Raw genomic sequence first — 14883 nt, forward strand, 5'->3', positions numbered from 1 at the left:
TCATGACCAGTTACAGCCACCTCAGAGCTACCCGGCTCAGGCTAACCTTGCTGCGGCAGGAACCCAACAGTATGGTTCTTATCCTGCACCACAGCCTATGCCTGCCCGGAGCTGGTCCGCCTATCCGCCGGCACCCATAGCGACGGCTTCATATCCTGCGCCACAGTCTATGCCGGCCCGGAGCTGGTCCGCCTATCCGCCGCCACCCACAGCGACGGCTGCATATTCCTGGCCCACTACATATCCTCAGCCTCCCATGTATCCTCAGACAACACACGCACCGCTGAGGCCTGCCACTCAGCAGCGTGCCTACACGAGCACACCTGCTCAAGTTCATCCATCTCAAAGCCATTCCCAGTTATCAGCATCAGTGGCCTCTGAGAGGAGCTACCGTGGACCAAAGCCAAGCATACCGTATTTCGCCCATCGGGACCCTGGAGAATTCGCCCGACTCAAGATCGCCTTGGAGAATCTCCTGCCACCTGACTGTACAGAGCTCTTTAAGTATCAGATCCTAGTGGATCACCTGAAGCTAGAGGAGGCATGCCTAATTGCCGACTCTTACCTGAATTCAGCGACTCCATACACTGATACCATGTGGGCGTTAAATGAGAAATATGGGCAACCTCATATGCTGGCCTTGAACAAGATAACCCACGTGATGGATTCCCCCGAAATAAGGCGGGGAGACACCGCAGCTTTCGAGAAGTTCACCCTGCAGATCCGTGCCCTGGTTGGCATATTGCAAACCCTTGGCCCTGAAGGGGACACTGAACTCAGATGCGGCTCACATGTGGCAAGGCTCCTGGGTAAATTACCTACCGAGCTGCGTGCAGCCTTCCGCAGACAGATGTTTCACAAGCCTGGGAACATCTACACCCTCCTTGAATTCTCCCAGTGGCTCCAGTACGAAGCTTGGTGTCAAGGCAATGAGGATCAGCCCAGCGACAGGAAGGAGAAGCCTGTCCCCAACAAGCAAGCGCGACAGAGGGGACCTTCCGCCCAGCCTAGGGCAGCCACCATCCTGCACGGCGCTGAGACTCCCTTAAAGGACAATCCTGCTCCACCTGCCAAACCTTCTACTGGGGATAAATGGAAGAAGAACAAGCCCAAACCATTCTGCCCCTACTGCGATAGCACGGAGCACTACCTCAGCCAGTGCGACGCCTTCAAGTCCTTCACAGTGGAGCAGATTGCTAAATGGCTGAAGGAGAACAAGCGATGCCCTAAATGTGGTCGAGCACACTCTCCTGAGCAGTGTAACTTGAAGAAGCCCTGCAACATCTGTCAAGAGACGCACCTTCAGATTCTGCACAACGTGAATGTGAAGGACAACTCTGCCAGAGCTGCCCAGACGTCCATGTATCTGGGCAGGCCAGCCGACTGCAGCCGTGTCTTCCTGAAGGTAATCAGGGTCCAACTGCATTATGAAGACCGCACCTTAGACACGTATGCAGTCCTTGACGACGGCTCAGAGCGCACCGTGCTCTTATCTACTGCCGCCATCAAGCTGGGCCTTCGGGGCACCCCTGAAGATTTGCCTCTGAGAACAGTCCGGCAGGACATTGAGGTTATCCATGGAGCAAATGTCTCCTTCAAGATCTCTTCAGTTGCTCACCCTCATCAGCTATACCACATTGTGGGTGCCTTCACCTCCAAACACCTTAGCCTGGCGGACCACTCGTACCCAGTGTCTGCCCTACAAAAGAAGTACAAGCACCTGAGGGGTTTGCCCCTTGAGTCCTTCGACGGAGTCAGCCCTCTACTGCTCATCGGCAGCGATCAGACCCATCTAATCACGCCTATTGAGCCAGTGCGCAGCGGACCACCAGGGGGACCTGCAGCCATCAAGACCAATCTCGGATGGACCCTGCAGGGCCCAGCCAGGGGTCTGCCACAGTACTGCCAGTCACAGAGCTGCCTCCTGACTTCCACCAATCCTGCGACAGCAGAACTTCTCCGTAATGTCGAGCTTCTCTGGCAGGTAGATACGCTACCTTTCCGCAACGAGAAGCTGGTGACACGGTCAAAGGAGGACCGAGAGGCCATCGCTCTCCTAGAGAGCAAAACAGTACGTGTCAATATTGACGGTATCTACCGGTATGCTACGCCCCTGCTCAGGAGGAAGACTGCGCCTCACTTCCAAGCCTCTCCAGAGGCCGTTATGCCGAGCCTTAGGAGCACCGAGCGGCGACTCCTGAAGGATCCCGACAAGGCCGTGGCCTATGGAGCCGAGATCAGCAAGCTGGAAGTCGCAGGCTCAGTCACAAAGTTGTCCACTCCAGAGATGGCCGAACAGGGAGAGTCGTGGTTCATACCCCACCACATGGTGTCGCATAACCAGAAGAATCGCATCGTCTTCAACTGCTCCTATGTGTACAGAGGCCTGAACTTAAATGATGCTCTCCTGCCAGGACCTACCCTTGGTCCTTCCCTCCTCGGGGTTCTGCTACGCTTTCGCCAACGCAGTGTGGCCATTAGCGGGGATATCAAGGCCATGTTTCATCAGGTCCGTCTCGTGCCCGAAGACAAGCCCCTCCTAAAGTTTGTCTGGCGCGACCTGAACAGAGACATGCCTCCTGACATCTATGAGTGGCAAGTGCTACCCTTTGGCACAACCTGCTCACCCTGCTGTGCCACCTTTGCCCTCCAACGGCATGTTATCGACAACAGCAGTCCAGATGAAGACGTCAGAGTCTCCGTGGAGAGATGCTTCTATGTCGACAACTGCCTGCAGAGCCTTCCCTCAGCAAAGGACGCTAGACAGTTGGTGGACAAGCTACGAGCTCTCCTTTCCTCCGGCGGATTCGAGATCAGGCAGTGGGCCAGCAACGTTCCCTCTGTGGTCAGCCACCTGCCCAAGGAAGCGCTCTCTGGCAATACAGAACTCTGGCTCTCGCAGGACCGTGTAGACATGCAAGAGACCACCCTTGGTCTGCAATGGCATTGTCCCTCTGATACCATCGGCTACAAGCATCGGCCAGTGGACCACGGCCCACCAACAATGCGCAACGTCTACCGGGTTCTTGCTAGCCAGTATGACCCTTTGGGACTCCTCCTTCCCTTTACTACGAGGGCCAAAGTCCTTGTCCAGCGTCTCTGGGACAAGCCAAGAGAATGGGACGACCCACTGCTTCCTGAGGAGATCCTGACCGCATGGAACACCTGGGTAACCGAACTCTCCTTACTGTCAAAGATAAGCCTGCCTCGCTGCTACTTTCCTGCCCACATGGACCAGCCTGATGCAACCCATGATGTCCACATCTTCGGTGACGCCTCCGAGCGAGCCTATGGCTCGGTGGCCTACCTACGCACTGAAGACCGTGATGGTAACATCAACTTGGCCTTCCTGATGGCCAGGTCAAGGGTCGCACCACGAAAGCAACAGTCCATTCCTAGGCTGGAACTCTGTGCAGCCCTCACTGGGGCCCAGCTAGCCAAGTTGCTAAAGACTGAGCTCACTCTGCCTATCCGAGAGACCGTACTCTGGTCTGACTCGACAACGGTGCTAACCTGGCTGAAATCCGACTCCTGTCGGTTCAAGGTCTTTGTGGGGACCAGGATAGCCGAGGTGCAGGAACTCACAGGCTCTGACTCCTGGAGATACGTCAATTCAGCTGCCAACCCTGCCGACGATCTGACCCGAGGCAAACCCTTAGCTGACCTGGCGAAACCCAACCGATGGAGTGATGGACCTCCCTTCCTGTTGCAGCCACCGGTTGAGTGGCCCAAGTCTCCGGTGAGTGAGTCAGTCCAAGATACCCCAGAGCTTCGCCGATCCATGTTCTGCGGGTTGACCGCTACCAGTCCTCATCCAGCTGTGCCAGATCCAGAGAGGTACGATACCTGGAAAGATTTGGTCAACGCTACGGCGGAGCAGCTTCACGGGGCGGCTAGCCAGGGCGCAGCACCCTCCGTAGCCATGTATCAGCAAGCCGAGAGCCTCATCCTACAACGAGCTCAGATCGACTGCTTCCCTGATGACTACGCTCTACTGCGGGCAGGCAAGCCTGTGCCTGCTAACAGTCGCCTTATCACCTTGTCCCCTGAGTTCGAAACCGCCACTGCACTCATTAGAGTCGGAGGCCGGCTGCGCCGTGCCGAAGAGCTCGATCCTGCAGCGGTACATCCTGTCGTCCTGGATCCGCACCACCGAGTTGCCACACTGCTGATCAGAGACTTCGATGGCCGGCTACGTCATCCAGGGCCTGAGCGAGTCTTCGCTGAGCTCAGACGCTCCTTTTGGATTCTGCGAGGACGCGAAGCCATCAGGAAGCTACAACACTCCTGCCCAGAGTGTCAACGATGGAGAGCTAAGCCTTCAGCCCCATTCATGGCCGACTTGCCACCTGCCCGACTCCGTCTTTTCAAGCCGCCTTTCCACTCCACTGGCATGGACTGTTTCGGACCCTTCCAGGTTAGAATAGGACGCCGGACGGAGAAAAGGTGGGGCCTCATCTTCAAATGCCTCACAACTCGAGCCGTGCATCTGGAGCTCCTGACTTCCATCGACTCCGATGCATTCCTCATGGCTCTCCGAAGGTTTACTGCCCGCCGGGGAACCACGGCTGAGCTTTATTCAGACCAGGGAACCAATTTCCGTGGGGCTGAGAAGGAGTTGGCTGTGGCTTTCGCGAAGATGCACCCTGACCTGAAGGAGATCCTTGCCAGGAACCACAGGATTGAGTTCCATTTCAATCCACCAGCGGCCCCACACTTTGGTGGAGTGTGGGAACGCGAGATTCATTCTGTTAAGTCCACTCTCCGAGCCACTATTGGGGCACAGACTGTCACAGAGGAGGTCCTCCGGACAGTCCTGATAGAGGTTGAAGGGATCCTGAATTCGAAGCCTTTAGGCTACATCTCCTCCGACATCTCAGACCTCGACCCTATCACCCCGAATCACCTTCTCATGGGGCGGCCTAGCAGTTCTCTACCTCCAGTGGTCTACCCGCAATCGGAGCTCCTGAGCCGAAGACGCTGGAGGCAAAGCCAAATCCTGACCGACCACTTCTGGTCTCGGTTTATCAAGTACTACCTGCCAAGCCTTCAACCACGTCAGAAGTGGCAGAAGTCCACAGATAACCTCACCGTGAATACGGTGGTCATGATGGCCGACCCTCAACTGCCTCGTGCACTCTGGTCCATCGGCCGTGTCATCAAGGTGAACCCCGGCGCAGATGGGAAAGTTCGATCAGCGGAAGTGAAGGTCGGAGATCGCGTTTACACGCGACCTGTCGTGCGACTCATCGTTCTCCCTGAACTCTGCGACGACAGCCCCTCACCTCGCCTTCCATCCCTGCCTGCTCATCAGGGAGCACAATTGCTACTCAATTGTGGGGGCGGCTGTTATAAAGTCTCAGAGACCCTGCCAGGCGCGCTCCCAAAGCGCGTGCATGAGCGCACCCCGCAGGCACAGAACGGGAGCGCGGACGCACCTGTCAATCATCAGTGACTCTGTTTTCACCGTGCCTGGAGAGGAGTTTGTCTCCACCGCGACGAACTCTTTCCATTATCATTAATACTCCTTTCTACCACTATTCCTTTAACCTGTATGCTATCCTACTAAGCCTTCAGTAAATGGTTAAACTCCCAATTGCCTCCTCCTTGTGTTCTGACCGACACTCCAGAGCGAGTACGAACTTTACTATTACCAGCACCTATCCCTTTTCTTCATACCTTCCCAGTCAATCACATGTAGAGACTGATTGAATTATACCAGATCTCTATCATCACTTAGAGCTCTATCTCTGGTGCTTGTCTATTCTCATTCTTTTTATGTTAAGATTAAGACCGGGTGAGCTTGTAGATCTGCTATTTTTGGGGAACAAAAAGTCGTGAAAATGTGTGCAAAATCGTATATACAAATACATATATAAATTTTAACTCAAATCTTTGCTTCTGGGGGGTCCCTGGAACAAAATATTTTCAGATGAGGGTCCGCAGACAAATACATATCATTTTGGGGGGTCCTTGACATGAAAAAAGTTTGAGAACCACTGATATTATAGCAAACATACGTTTTTTTTTTAAACTGTTAGGATTTAGAAATGTTCGCTTTACAAAACATATATATTCAAAGATTTGCCCACATTTTCACTATTTTTCAAAAAAAAAAAAAGCATATCTACAAGCAAAAATTACACGGATGCGTTCCCGGTCTAAATGGATTAATTTGTTGGGTTTTGACTCTGGAGGTCTCTGTTTGATGACTGCCACCCCCCTTACACAACCCTAAAACAGGACTATAATTACATGGTGCATTGTTGTCCATGCAGCATATAAGCAGAAACACACAGTTCACACTCAATGTAGTCTCGCGTTACCAGACTGTTGCCTCCCACAATTTACAAATGTTTCCGGCATACAGTCTGGGACTCGGAAGCTCTGATCATGTAGCCTGGTAAACCCTCCCTCCGGAAATCTCAATTCCATTTCATTTCAGGAGTGAGTCTGGCCTGATCCGCCTGTCTGCAATATTGGCTGTGCTGGAGTTGGGTGGGAGTAATACCGTTGACTGACAACCCCTTCAGCCAATGATAATTTTTCCCCTTCAGCCAATCAGCAGTTCACCAGTCTTAATGTGACGCGACGGGACTTTTGAGACAGCCATACCCAAAATGGGTTGCCTTTTTCGGGTACAATGGTGTCACAGCCCACCCCTACCGGTTCTCAATTTTTTTTTTTTTAAATAGGCTTTGTCATGATTAATTGACCACATATATGAAGTTAAACAACTAAATTCTATCCAAACGATATCTTATAAGTAAATTCCGTGCCTCAAAATAGAAGTTAGAGAGCTTTTTGAAGTAAAAAAATAGCGGAGAATTGGCCGCACAAGAAAAAGATGGCTGCCGTTCGTGTTTTGGGCTCACTCGAACTCGCCACCTGATTGGCCAACGTAAGCTGTCAATCACAGAACAATGAGCGACGACGCTGATAGGCGCGGCCGTTTGGCATACACAGCCAATATTGCAGAGAGAGGCGGTTCATGCCAGACTCACTCCAGGAATCAAATAGAATTGAGATTTCCGGAGGGAGGGTTTACCAGGCTACTGATCATGTATGATCATGCTTAAGGGGAAAGCCTCCCCCCTCCCCTACCCACTTCCGTTTTAGCATTGTGCAGTGGGGGCGCAAAGGAGTCCGACTGGAATCAAAACAACAAGTGTTGAAGATGGCTAGTTCGTTAGCAGCTATGGAGATTTCAAAAGCTCTTTTCGAGTCGACGCTCTCTGAACTTTGTCTAATCCACAGTGTTAATAATCTATATAGCATTCGGAGATTGTGGAATAGTTGTCTGGTGACGCCAGACTAGTTTCCACTGGGACTACAGGTCCGCGGGCACCGCGTCGTGATTGGTCGAATGTCTTTCCGGTCTGAGTAGCATAGAACAACTTCCGTTAAGCAGATTTCGGGAAGTGGAGTTCCAGACTCTATATAGCATTCAGAGAGATAGTGGAATAGTTGTCTGGTGACGCGAGACTACACTCAATGTGATGTTTCAAATCTAGCAGCTGAGCTGGTCGCGTCTGAGAAGGTTGAGAACTACTGGTGTCATGTCGCCGGCTTCCCTTGACTTTTTGAGGTTTTTGTTTTTGTTTTTTTAACTCATTCACTGCCAGACTTATTTCTGTCTGTGTTTGCCCACTGCCAGCGATTTAGTGTTTTTTCTAACTTAAAAAAAAATCACAATATTTTTTTTTTCATTATGATCGCAAGTCCAATCGTTTCTAAACACACAGGCGATATGTGCACGCCGCTCAGACAACAAACATTCCGATCGGGGCGGAGTCTCTCTCCTTCAGCCCAGTGTAAAAACACCATGTTTCGCCATGTGAACGGTACGGCTCACTTACTTTTTCCACCTCGCCACAGACCTCGCTAAATCCCTTATGATCGCATGTTCAACTGTTTGTAGACACACAGGGTAGTTGTGTGAGTGGCCCAGAGAAGACATTTTCAATCGGCGACATTCCATTTTGCAGTAGTAGCAGTTTCTAAACAGCGTTTCTAAAAAGCGTTTCTAAACTAAACAGCGTTCCACGGCGGAGAAAGACAAAGCCGAGAAAATGCCGTTTTAGAGGGGGACTTAAACAGGAAGCAGGCGGAAACGAAAATCTTCGATTGACGTAATTTCCGTATCCGGTGGGGTTAGAATGAAATGTGTCGATTAAGTTGATTAAAACAAATCTATTCAAATTCAATGTTGATTCGTTGATACATATATAAGAAAAAATAAACAAAGATAAACCTTGCTTCTCGATTATTCAGTTGGGTTATTGTTTCTAAATATATATTGAAATTCTTTATTGGGAATAACCCCTTGAGATGAACCATCTCGTTTTCAAGGGGCTCCGCAGTTACAGAATACATAATACATTTAAGAAACAGAACAAAAACAAAACATAAATAAACAGGACAAAACAACATGACATTATTTCTATATACTGTAAACACTGTGTGTGTGTGTGCGTGTGTGAGAGAGAGAGAACACACTGTGTGCTCATGGTTGTGTCTTGTCCTCCACAGAGACTTCCAGTTTGGACACATGGACGGAAACGACTACATCAATGGTCTCATCATGGGGTGAGTGTGTTCACCAGCCTGGACCGTTATACCCTTTAATCCCCCAATATATGTGTTAATTGTTTAGGAAACAGCACTAGTGTACTGGTGGTGAAGCTGGCTCTCTGGTCCATTACAGATGCACTCTCTGGGATCACTGGGACCGTCATTTTCATGTTTCATCTTAGTGCTCTCTGTGCAATCTGGACACAAGGAGCATCATGAGAACTTGTGCTGTCTGCACTTTGTGATGAGAGCAGGATGTTGAGGGGAATGTAGAGGACTTTTGAGGAATGGCTTGTGTGTGTGCGTGTGCGTGCGCGCATGTACGTGTGTGTGTGTGCGTGTGTGTGCGTGCGTGAGCGTTTGTGGATTAAAGCTTTTATATTGGAAGTGCACTTTAATAGCTTGTCGGAGAGCGGTGCTAATGATCCAGCGAGCCCTGCCTGCTAGCATAGCGTTGCGGTCCTTCCAGGACCTGTGTGTGTGTGTACGCATGCATGCACTGCATGAGTGTACGCCACTGTAGCGTATACTCATGCAGTACAGCACAGCAGTACAATTCATGTTTAGAAGTATCTTCCATAAAGCATGAATGGTCTCAGAAATGTCATATAAGCAAAGCATCAAACCTGTGATTTCTTCTACTGGTTGGGCTGTATGTAGCAACATAAGGCTTAGAATGATAATAAAAGACCTTATTTTCAGTCATGAGATTGATTTGATTTGTGCTTTATTATCCATGTGTGTTGGTTAGCCTCGATGTCAAAAGAGTTTTACTGTGTGTGTGTGTGTGTGTGTGTGTGTGTGTGTGTGTGTGTGTGTGTGTGTGTGTGTGTGTGTGTGTGTGTGTGTGTGTGTGTGTGTGTGTGTGTGTGTGTGTGCATGCGCGTGCCTGTGTGTGTGTGTGTGTCTCCTCTCAGCGAGGTGTCGGTGCCGTCTGTGGTCATCCTCAACACGTCCAACGAACAGTACTTCCTGCCCGACGGACCCACGGACACCGTAGAGCAGCTGGTTCACTTCATCACCAGCGTCCTGAACGGCTCCGCACAGGTCCTGCTCCTCCTCCTCCTCCTCTACCTCCTTCTCCACCTCCTTTTACTTCTCCTCCTTTTACTTCTCCCTCCCTCCCTCCATGCTTCCTGTTTATGTTAACCCATTAAGACCGGGGATGCATCTGCGTGTAATTTTTTTATATATATATTGATATTATTTGCTATGAGCTTGTAGATCTGCTATTTTTGAAAAATCGTGAAAATGTGTGCACATCTTTGAATATATATTTTTTTTTAACTCAAATCTTTTTTCTCTAGGCCTTTAAGAAACTAATTTCTCCTTCTCTCTCCTCTTGCAGGCCTATGGAGGCGATGGCGTTGTCCAGAGGGTGAAGAGGGTGGCCTTTGATGCCAGGTCTACCATCATGGTAAGTAAGGCCTTTGATCATTGTTGATTTTGAAAAATCTAAAACTACGACGAGAAGATTTTCGTCTTTTAGCTTTTTTCACTGACAAACTAAATAAAAACGAAATAAAAACTTAGGCTACGACGCTTACGTTTTAGCGCGGGTATCACAGACCGAAAATAGCAGATCTACAAGCTCACAACACGGTCGCAGCAGCTATTTTCGGCAAATGAAAATCAGCCATTTCAATATCACCTTATTTACCGGGGAAACTCTCCCCTGTCAGGTGACAAGAAGGTCAGTTGGCTCTCATGCATTGAAGGAGGCATGAGCTCGGCCCTGGCCTCCCTAGGTTGGCAGGGGGAGTGTAGCGCCCAGGATTACATAGACAATTGGCACTGGGTGTAAAAAATGGGGTTACAAAATCGTGGGATAAAAAAAAAAGTGTCTGGTAAATTGATGTAATGTCCCTCTTTGTCTATTTTTTCCCCCCTTTCGCCGTGGCACCCTGGGTGGTCCCATCTATCCACAGTCGGTGTTCCGTAGCTCCCCGGTGCTCGGCTGCTTCCTGTTCGGCCTCCCGCTGGGCGTCATCAGCCTGATGTGCTACGGCATCTGCACGGCCGAGACCGACGACGGCTCCGAGGACATGGAGCTCCTCAAGAGGGAGGGGGGGCTCACCGACGAGGAGGAGGAGGAGGAGGAGGAGGACGACGAGGAGGAGGAGGAGGACGAAGAAGGGGAGCGCAGACGCACCAGCACCACCGGCGGCGCACTGGAGGGCGCCAAGGAGGAGGACTGGGAGGAGAACGGAGGAGGGGAGGGAGGCGAGGAGGAGGAGGAGCCAGAGGAGAAGGCTCCCGGGGAGAAGAAAACGGATTAACGTCGGGGGAGAGGCGGGGCCATAGATGTAGAAAACCTAGATACCTCATTGGCCCGCTGCAGTTCATTGGAAGCGACCTGTATCCGCGGGCCGCCATATTAGATGGCTGCGGAACGCTTCCTGACTCCTCCTGGCCAATCACAGCGCGTCTTTTCCGGGGGACTTGGCAGAATCTAGTTGTATATAAAAAAAAATATCACCGTTGTATTTTTTTTATACAACTAGATTCTGCCCCAAGTCCCGGGAAAAGACTGCGCTGTGATTGGCCGGTAGTCAGGAAGCGTGCCCCTCCTCTAATACGGCGTCCGCGATACAGACACGCCCCCCCCAGAGGCCAGAGGAGGAGGCGTCTATACCTTTATATGTCTATGGGCGGGGCATCCCACCATTATGGAAAGGATGGATATTTTTAGGCCTACGTATAATAAGTCAAATCCAGTGATATAAAAACTCAAGACATATCGACATGTTTTGCTCCTTTTGTTTTTTCATCCTTGCTCACCCCGATTCACCCCCCCCCCCCTCCCTCGCTCCCCTCCCCCCAGTCCCCCAAAACCCCCCCCAGCCTCCTCCCCCTGGTGGCCATCTTGACACCTGCAGTACCAAACCCAATCTCTCACAACATGGCGCACATGGCACGGAGTGTCATTCCGTACGTAGACGCCTAAGAAAACCCCGAAAACCCGCGCATAGCTTAAATGAGAGATCCGGACATTTTAAGTGTTATCTTTGATGTGTCGTTAGTCACTCACCGACGTAGAAAGTGGCGTTGAGTTTTTCCAGAGATTCCCCTGTCGTCATTTTTTCGACCCCCTCCGTTGGCATAATGGGAGCGCGTGTCTGAGTGAAATTCGTCTATTATAACCGATGCAAAGTAATTTTTTTCTCTACTACTGCTCATTGTAGAGTCTCATGATACTCAAACGTGCACTGAAAGTCCCTGAGAAACACCGAGTTGCCAGGTTCTGGGAGAGAAACAAGCAACCAGCGTTAGCTCGTTCGGCATTAGCGTTAGCTTCTCAGGGACTTTCAGTGCATGTTTGAGTATCATGAGACTCTCTGGAAAAACTCAACGCCACTTTCTACGTCGGTGAGTGACTAACGACACATCAAAGATAACACTTAAAATGTCCGGATCTCTCCTTTAACTCAGCGCCTTTTGAGTCGTATACCTGCCGATAGGCACAGAATGGTACATCATGGTCTGGGGACTTCTCTGCTTCCGCGTTGCAACCCGTGTTATTTCACCGTAGGATTGGCGGCTCATGTGCGCGTTTTTTTTTTCTTCAGGTTTTCTAGGTGTCTCTACGCTGCACGGAATGGCAAAACGTACATGTGTACGACGTCTTCTCTGGAGACCAGGCTGACGAGTACAGTCACAGTACCATAGACCAGGGGTCCTCAGTGTTTTCAGGCCCCTTAAATGAGAAAAGAGATGAAGCAGGGACCCCCCTACTGTATACATTGTGTTGCATATTAAACTTTTTCATAGATAGCTCCGTGTATTTTCAGGCGGTTAACCACTTAAACCCTCAATACTTGGAAAGCTTGTACTTGGGTCTCTTTTTTGCCCCCCCCCCCTACCCCAAACCTCTTTGCTGAAAATAGCAGATCTACAAGCTCACGTTGTTTCGGCCAATGGTTCCCCCCCAGAATATCGACGCTACGGTTCAAGTGGTTAATGTAAAAAAAATCTATCACACAAAGAATTGGCGGTCCCCCCCCTGTAGTAACTTTAAGGACCCCCTAGGGGTCCCGGACCCCCTGTTGAAGGCCGCTACCACAGACTTTCTCTCCTGACTTCTCCTAACAGGCTCTGACAATTGTTGTCTAATGATGTCGGACACTTAGTTGAAGCCGCGCCCACGTAATGTTTGTAACCGGTTTTTAACGTTTCTCTGTCTATTTGTCTCTTTCCTTTTGTACAGGAATGCAAACAGGTCGTTTCAGAGCAAAGGGATGGCTTACAACCAAACTGATATCTTAAAAAAAATGATAATAATAATTTCATCACACAACCACCCACTGTGGGTATGACTCTATCTCTGGCGTACATCGTTCTGTTGGTGTGTTTGTTCTGTTTCTTTACAGCAGTGGTTCTCAAACCTTTTCATGTCAAGGACCCCCAAAATGATATGTATTTGGCCGCGGACCCCCATCTCAAAATATGTTGTTCCAGGGACCCCCCCCCCCCCCCAGAAGCAAAGATTTTGAGTTACAAATGTTTGCTTTAAAATAATATATATTCAAAGATTTGCGCACATTTTCACGATTTTTCAAAAATAGCAGATCTACAAGCTCGTAGCGCGGCACTCGGTGCCGCGCTATGAGCTTGTAGATCTGCTATTTTTGAATAGCCAAAGTATAAAAAGGTTATTATTCTGATGCTGTATTAACACATTTTTCTGGGTACCCCCCTGGAACACCCTCAGGTACCCCCTGGGGGTCCCCGGACCAATGTCTTACAGGACCCAGTTAACTCTTTGACTGCCAATGACGACATTTCTCGTCATATTTCGCCAAGGCGCGGCCTGCCAACGACGAGAATTTGACTCCCAAGGAGAAGCGAAGCAGCAGCAAATCACGTCATCGCAAAAAATAAACAGCCTGTTCACTTCCTTGTTATTCGATGTGTAAAAATAGCCTTTTCTCTGTTTCTGTTGCTTTTTGGTGAAAACATTTGGCCAACAGTCAACTGGCCACAACCATGGAACGGATGATCACGTCGGCTCGCTTTTTCTCCTCCGATTCTACGAGACTCGGAAACGTCTTTTAACACATTGAGTGCCAGGGTTTTTTTTTAAACCGGGTACAGTCAGTGCCTGGATTTTTTAAAAATGTTGAACCTTTTTCAAGTAGTCACAAAATATTTTCAGTGATCACCGTCCTCACGGTGATCCCCTCATTACACACATAGAGGTCTCGTACAATCGGGGGGAAAAAATTAAAAACATTCGGTAATCCGTTCCATAGTTGCAGCCAGTTGAAAATAGTCGAAAATAGTCAAAAATACATAATAAAAAGAAAAAGTACACAGGAGCCGAGATACAGGCTTTTGAAGTCTTAAGTTAACCAGGAAGTGGATTGGAGTCTAAATGAAGTCTAAAAAATTATACCTCCTGGTGCTGTGAAGGGAAAAAAAAAAAAGAATTGGGGAAAAAAAACTAAAAAAAATCCTCGTTTGGATTATGAAAAACGGTCCGGACCGTTTTTGGCACTCAATGTGTTAAAGCGATCCGGGGGATCGATCATATTGGGGATAAATGAGTTTTCAAAGGTTTGTGAAAACACTCGAAAATCTCTGGCAGTGGCGTGGCAAAATAATGTCTTATTTCTGTCAGTCAAAGAGTTATGGTTCTTCTATAAAAAAAAAAAAAGGTATTACCATACAATGATTTCCCCATTTAAAGGAGAATTCCGGACAAATTAAGTGTTATCTTTGATGTCTCGTTACTCACCTACCGATGTGAAAAGTAGCGTTCTTTTTTTTCATATATTCCCCTGTCGTCATTTTTTAAACCCCCTCCGTTGTCATAATGGGAGCGCGTGGCTAAGGGAAATTCGTCTATTATAACCGACGCAAAGTTGTTTTTTTCACTACTAGTATTCATAGTAGAGTCTCATGATAGTCAAACATGCGTTGAAACTATCTGCGAGGCTGCCGTCAATGGCGAACGATTTAACACTGGTTGCTTGTTTCCAGATTCTGGCAACACGAGTTGCCAGGTTCTGGAAGAAACAAGCAACCAGTGTTAAATCGTTCGCCATTGACGGCAGCCTCGCAGATAGTTTCAACGCATGTTTGACTATCATGAGACTCTACTATGAATACTAGTAGTGAAAAAAACAACTTTGCGTCGGTTATAATAGACGAATTTCCCTTAGCCACGCGCTCCCATTATGACAACGGAGGGGGTTTAAAAAATGACGACAGGGGAATATATGAAAAAAAAGAACGCTACTTTTCACATCGGTAGGTGAGTAACGAGACATCAAAGATAACACTTAATTTGTCCGGAATTCTCCTTTA

At 49.1% G+C, this 14883-nt stretch overlaps 1 protein-coding gene across 1 annotated transcript in view; it reads left to right on the top strand.

The window, feature by feature from the left end:
* The window catches only part of LOC308077349 (protein disulfide-isomerase TMX3-like), a 52377-nt gene extending 39287 nt beyond the window's left edge, over positions 1 to 13090 (top strand). The window contains exons 13-16 of the mRNA XM_080418000.1: positions 8533 to 8589; positions 9492 to 9621; positions 9923 to 9991; positions 10503 to 13090. Coding sequence (XP_080274126.1) covers positions 8533 to 8589; positions 9492 to 9621; positions 9923 to 9991; positions 10503 to 10853 — 607 coding nt within the window. The 3' untranslated portion in view covers positions 10854 to 13090. The remainder of the gene's footprint in view (positions 1 to 8532; positions 8590 to 9491; positions 9622 to 9922; positions 9992 to 10502) is intronic.
* The last annotated feature ends 1793 nt before the right edge of the window (positions 13091 to 14883 follow it).

This window comes from Gymnoscopelus braueri (assembly GCF_963280865.1).
Source record: "Gymnoscopelus braueri genome assembly, chromosome: 21".
Taxonomy (NCBI): domain Eukaryota; kingdom Metazoa; phylum Chordata; class Actinopteri; order Myctophiformes; family Myctophidae; genus Gymnoscopelus; species Gymnoscopelus braueri.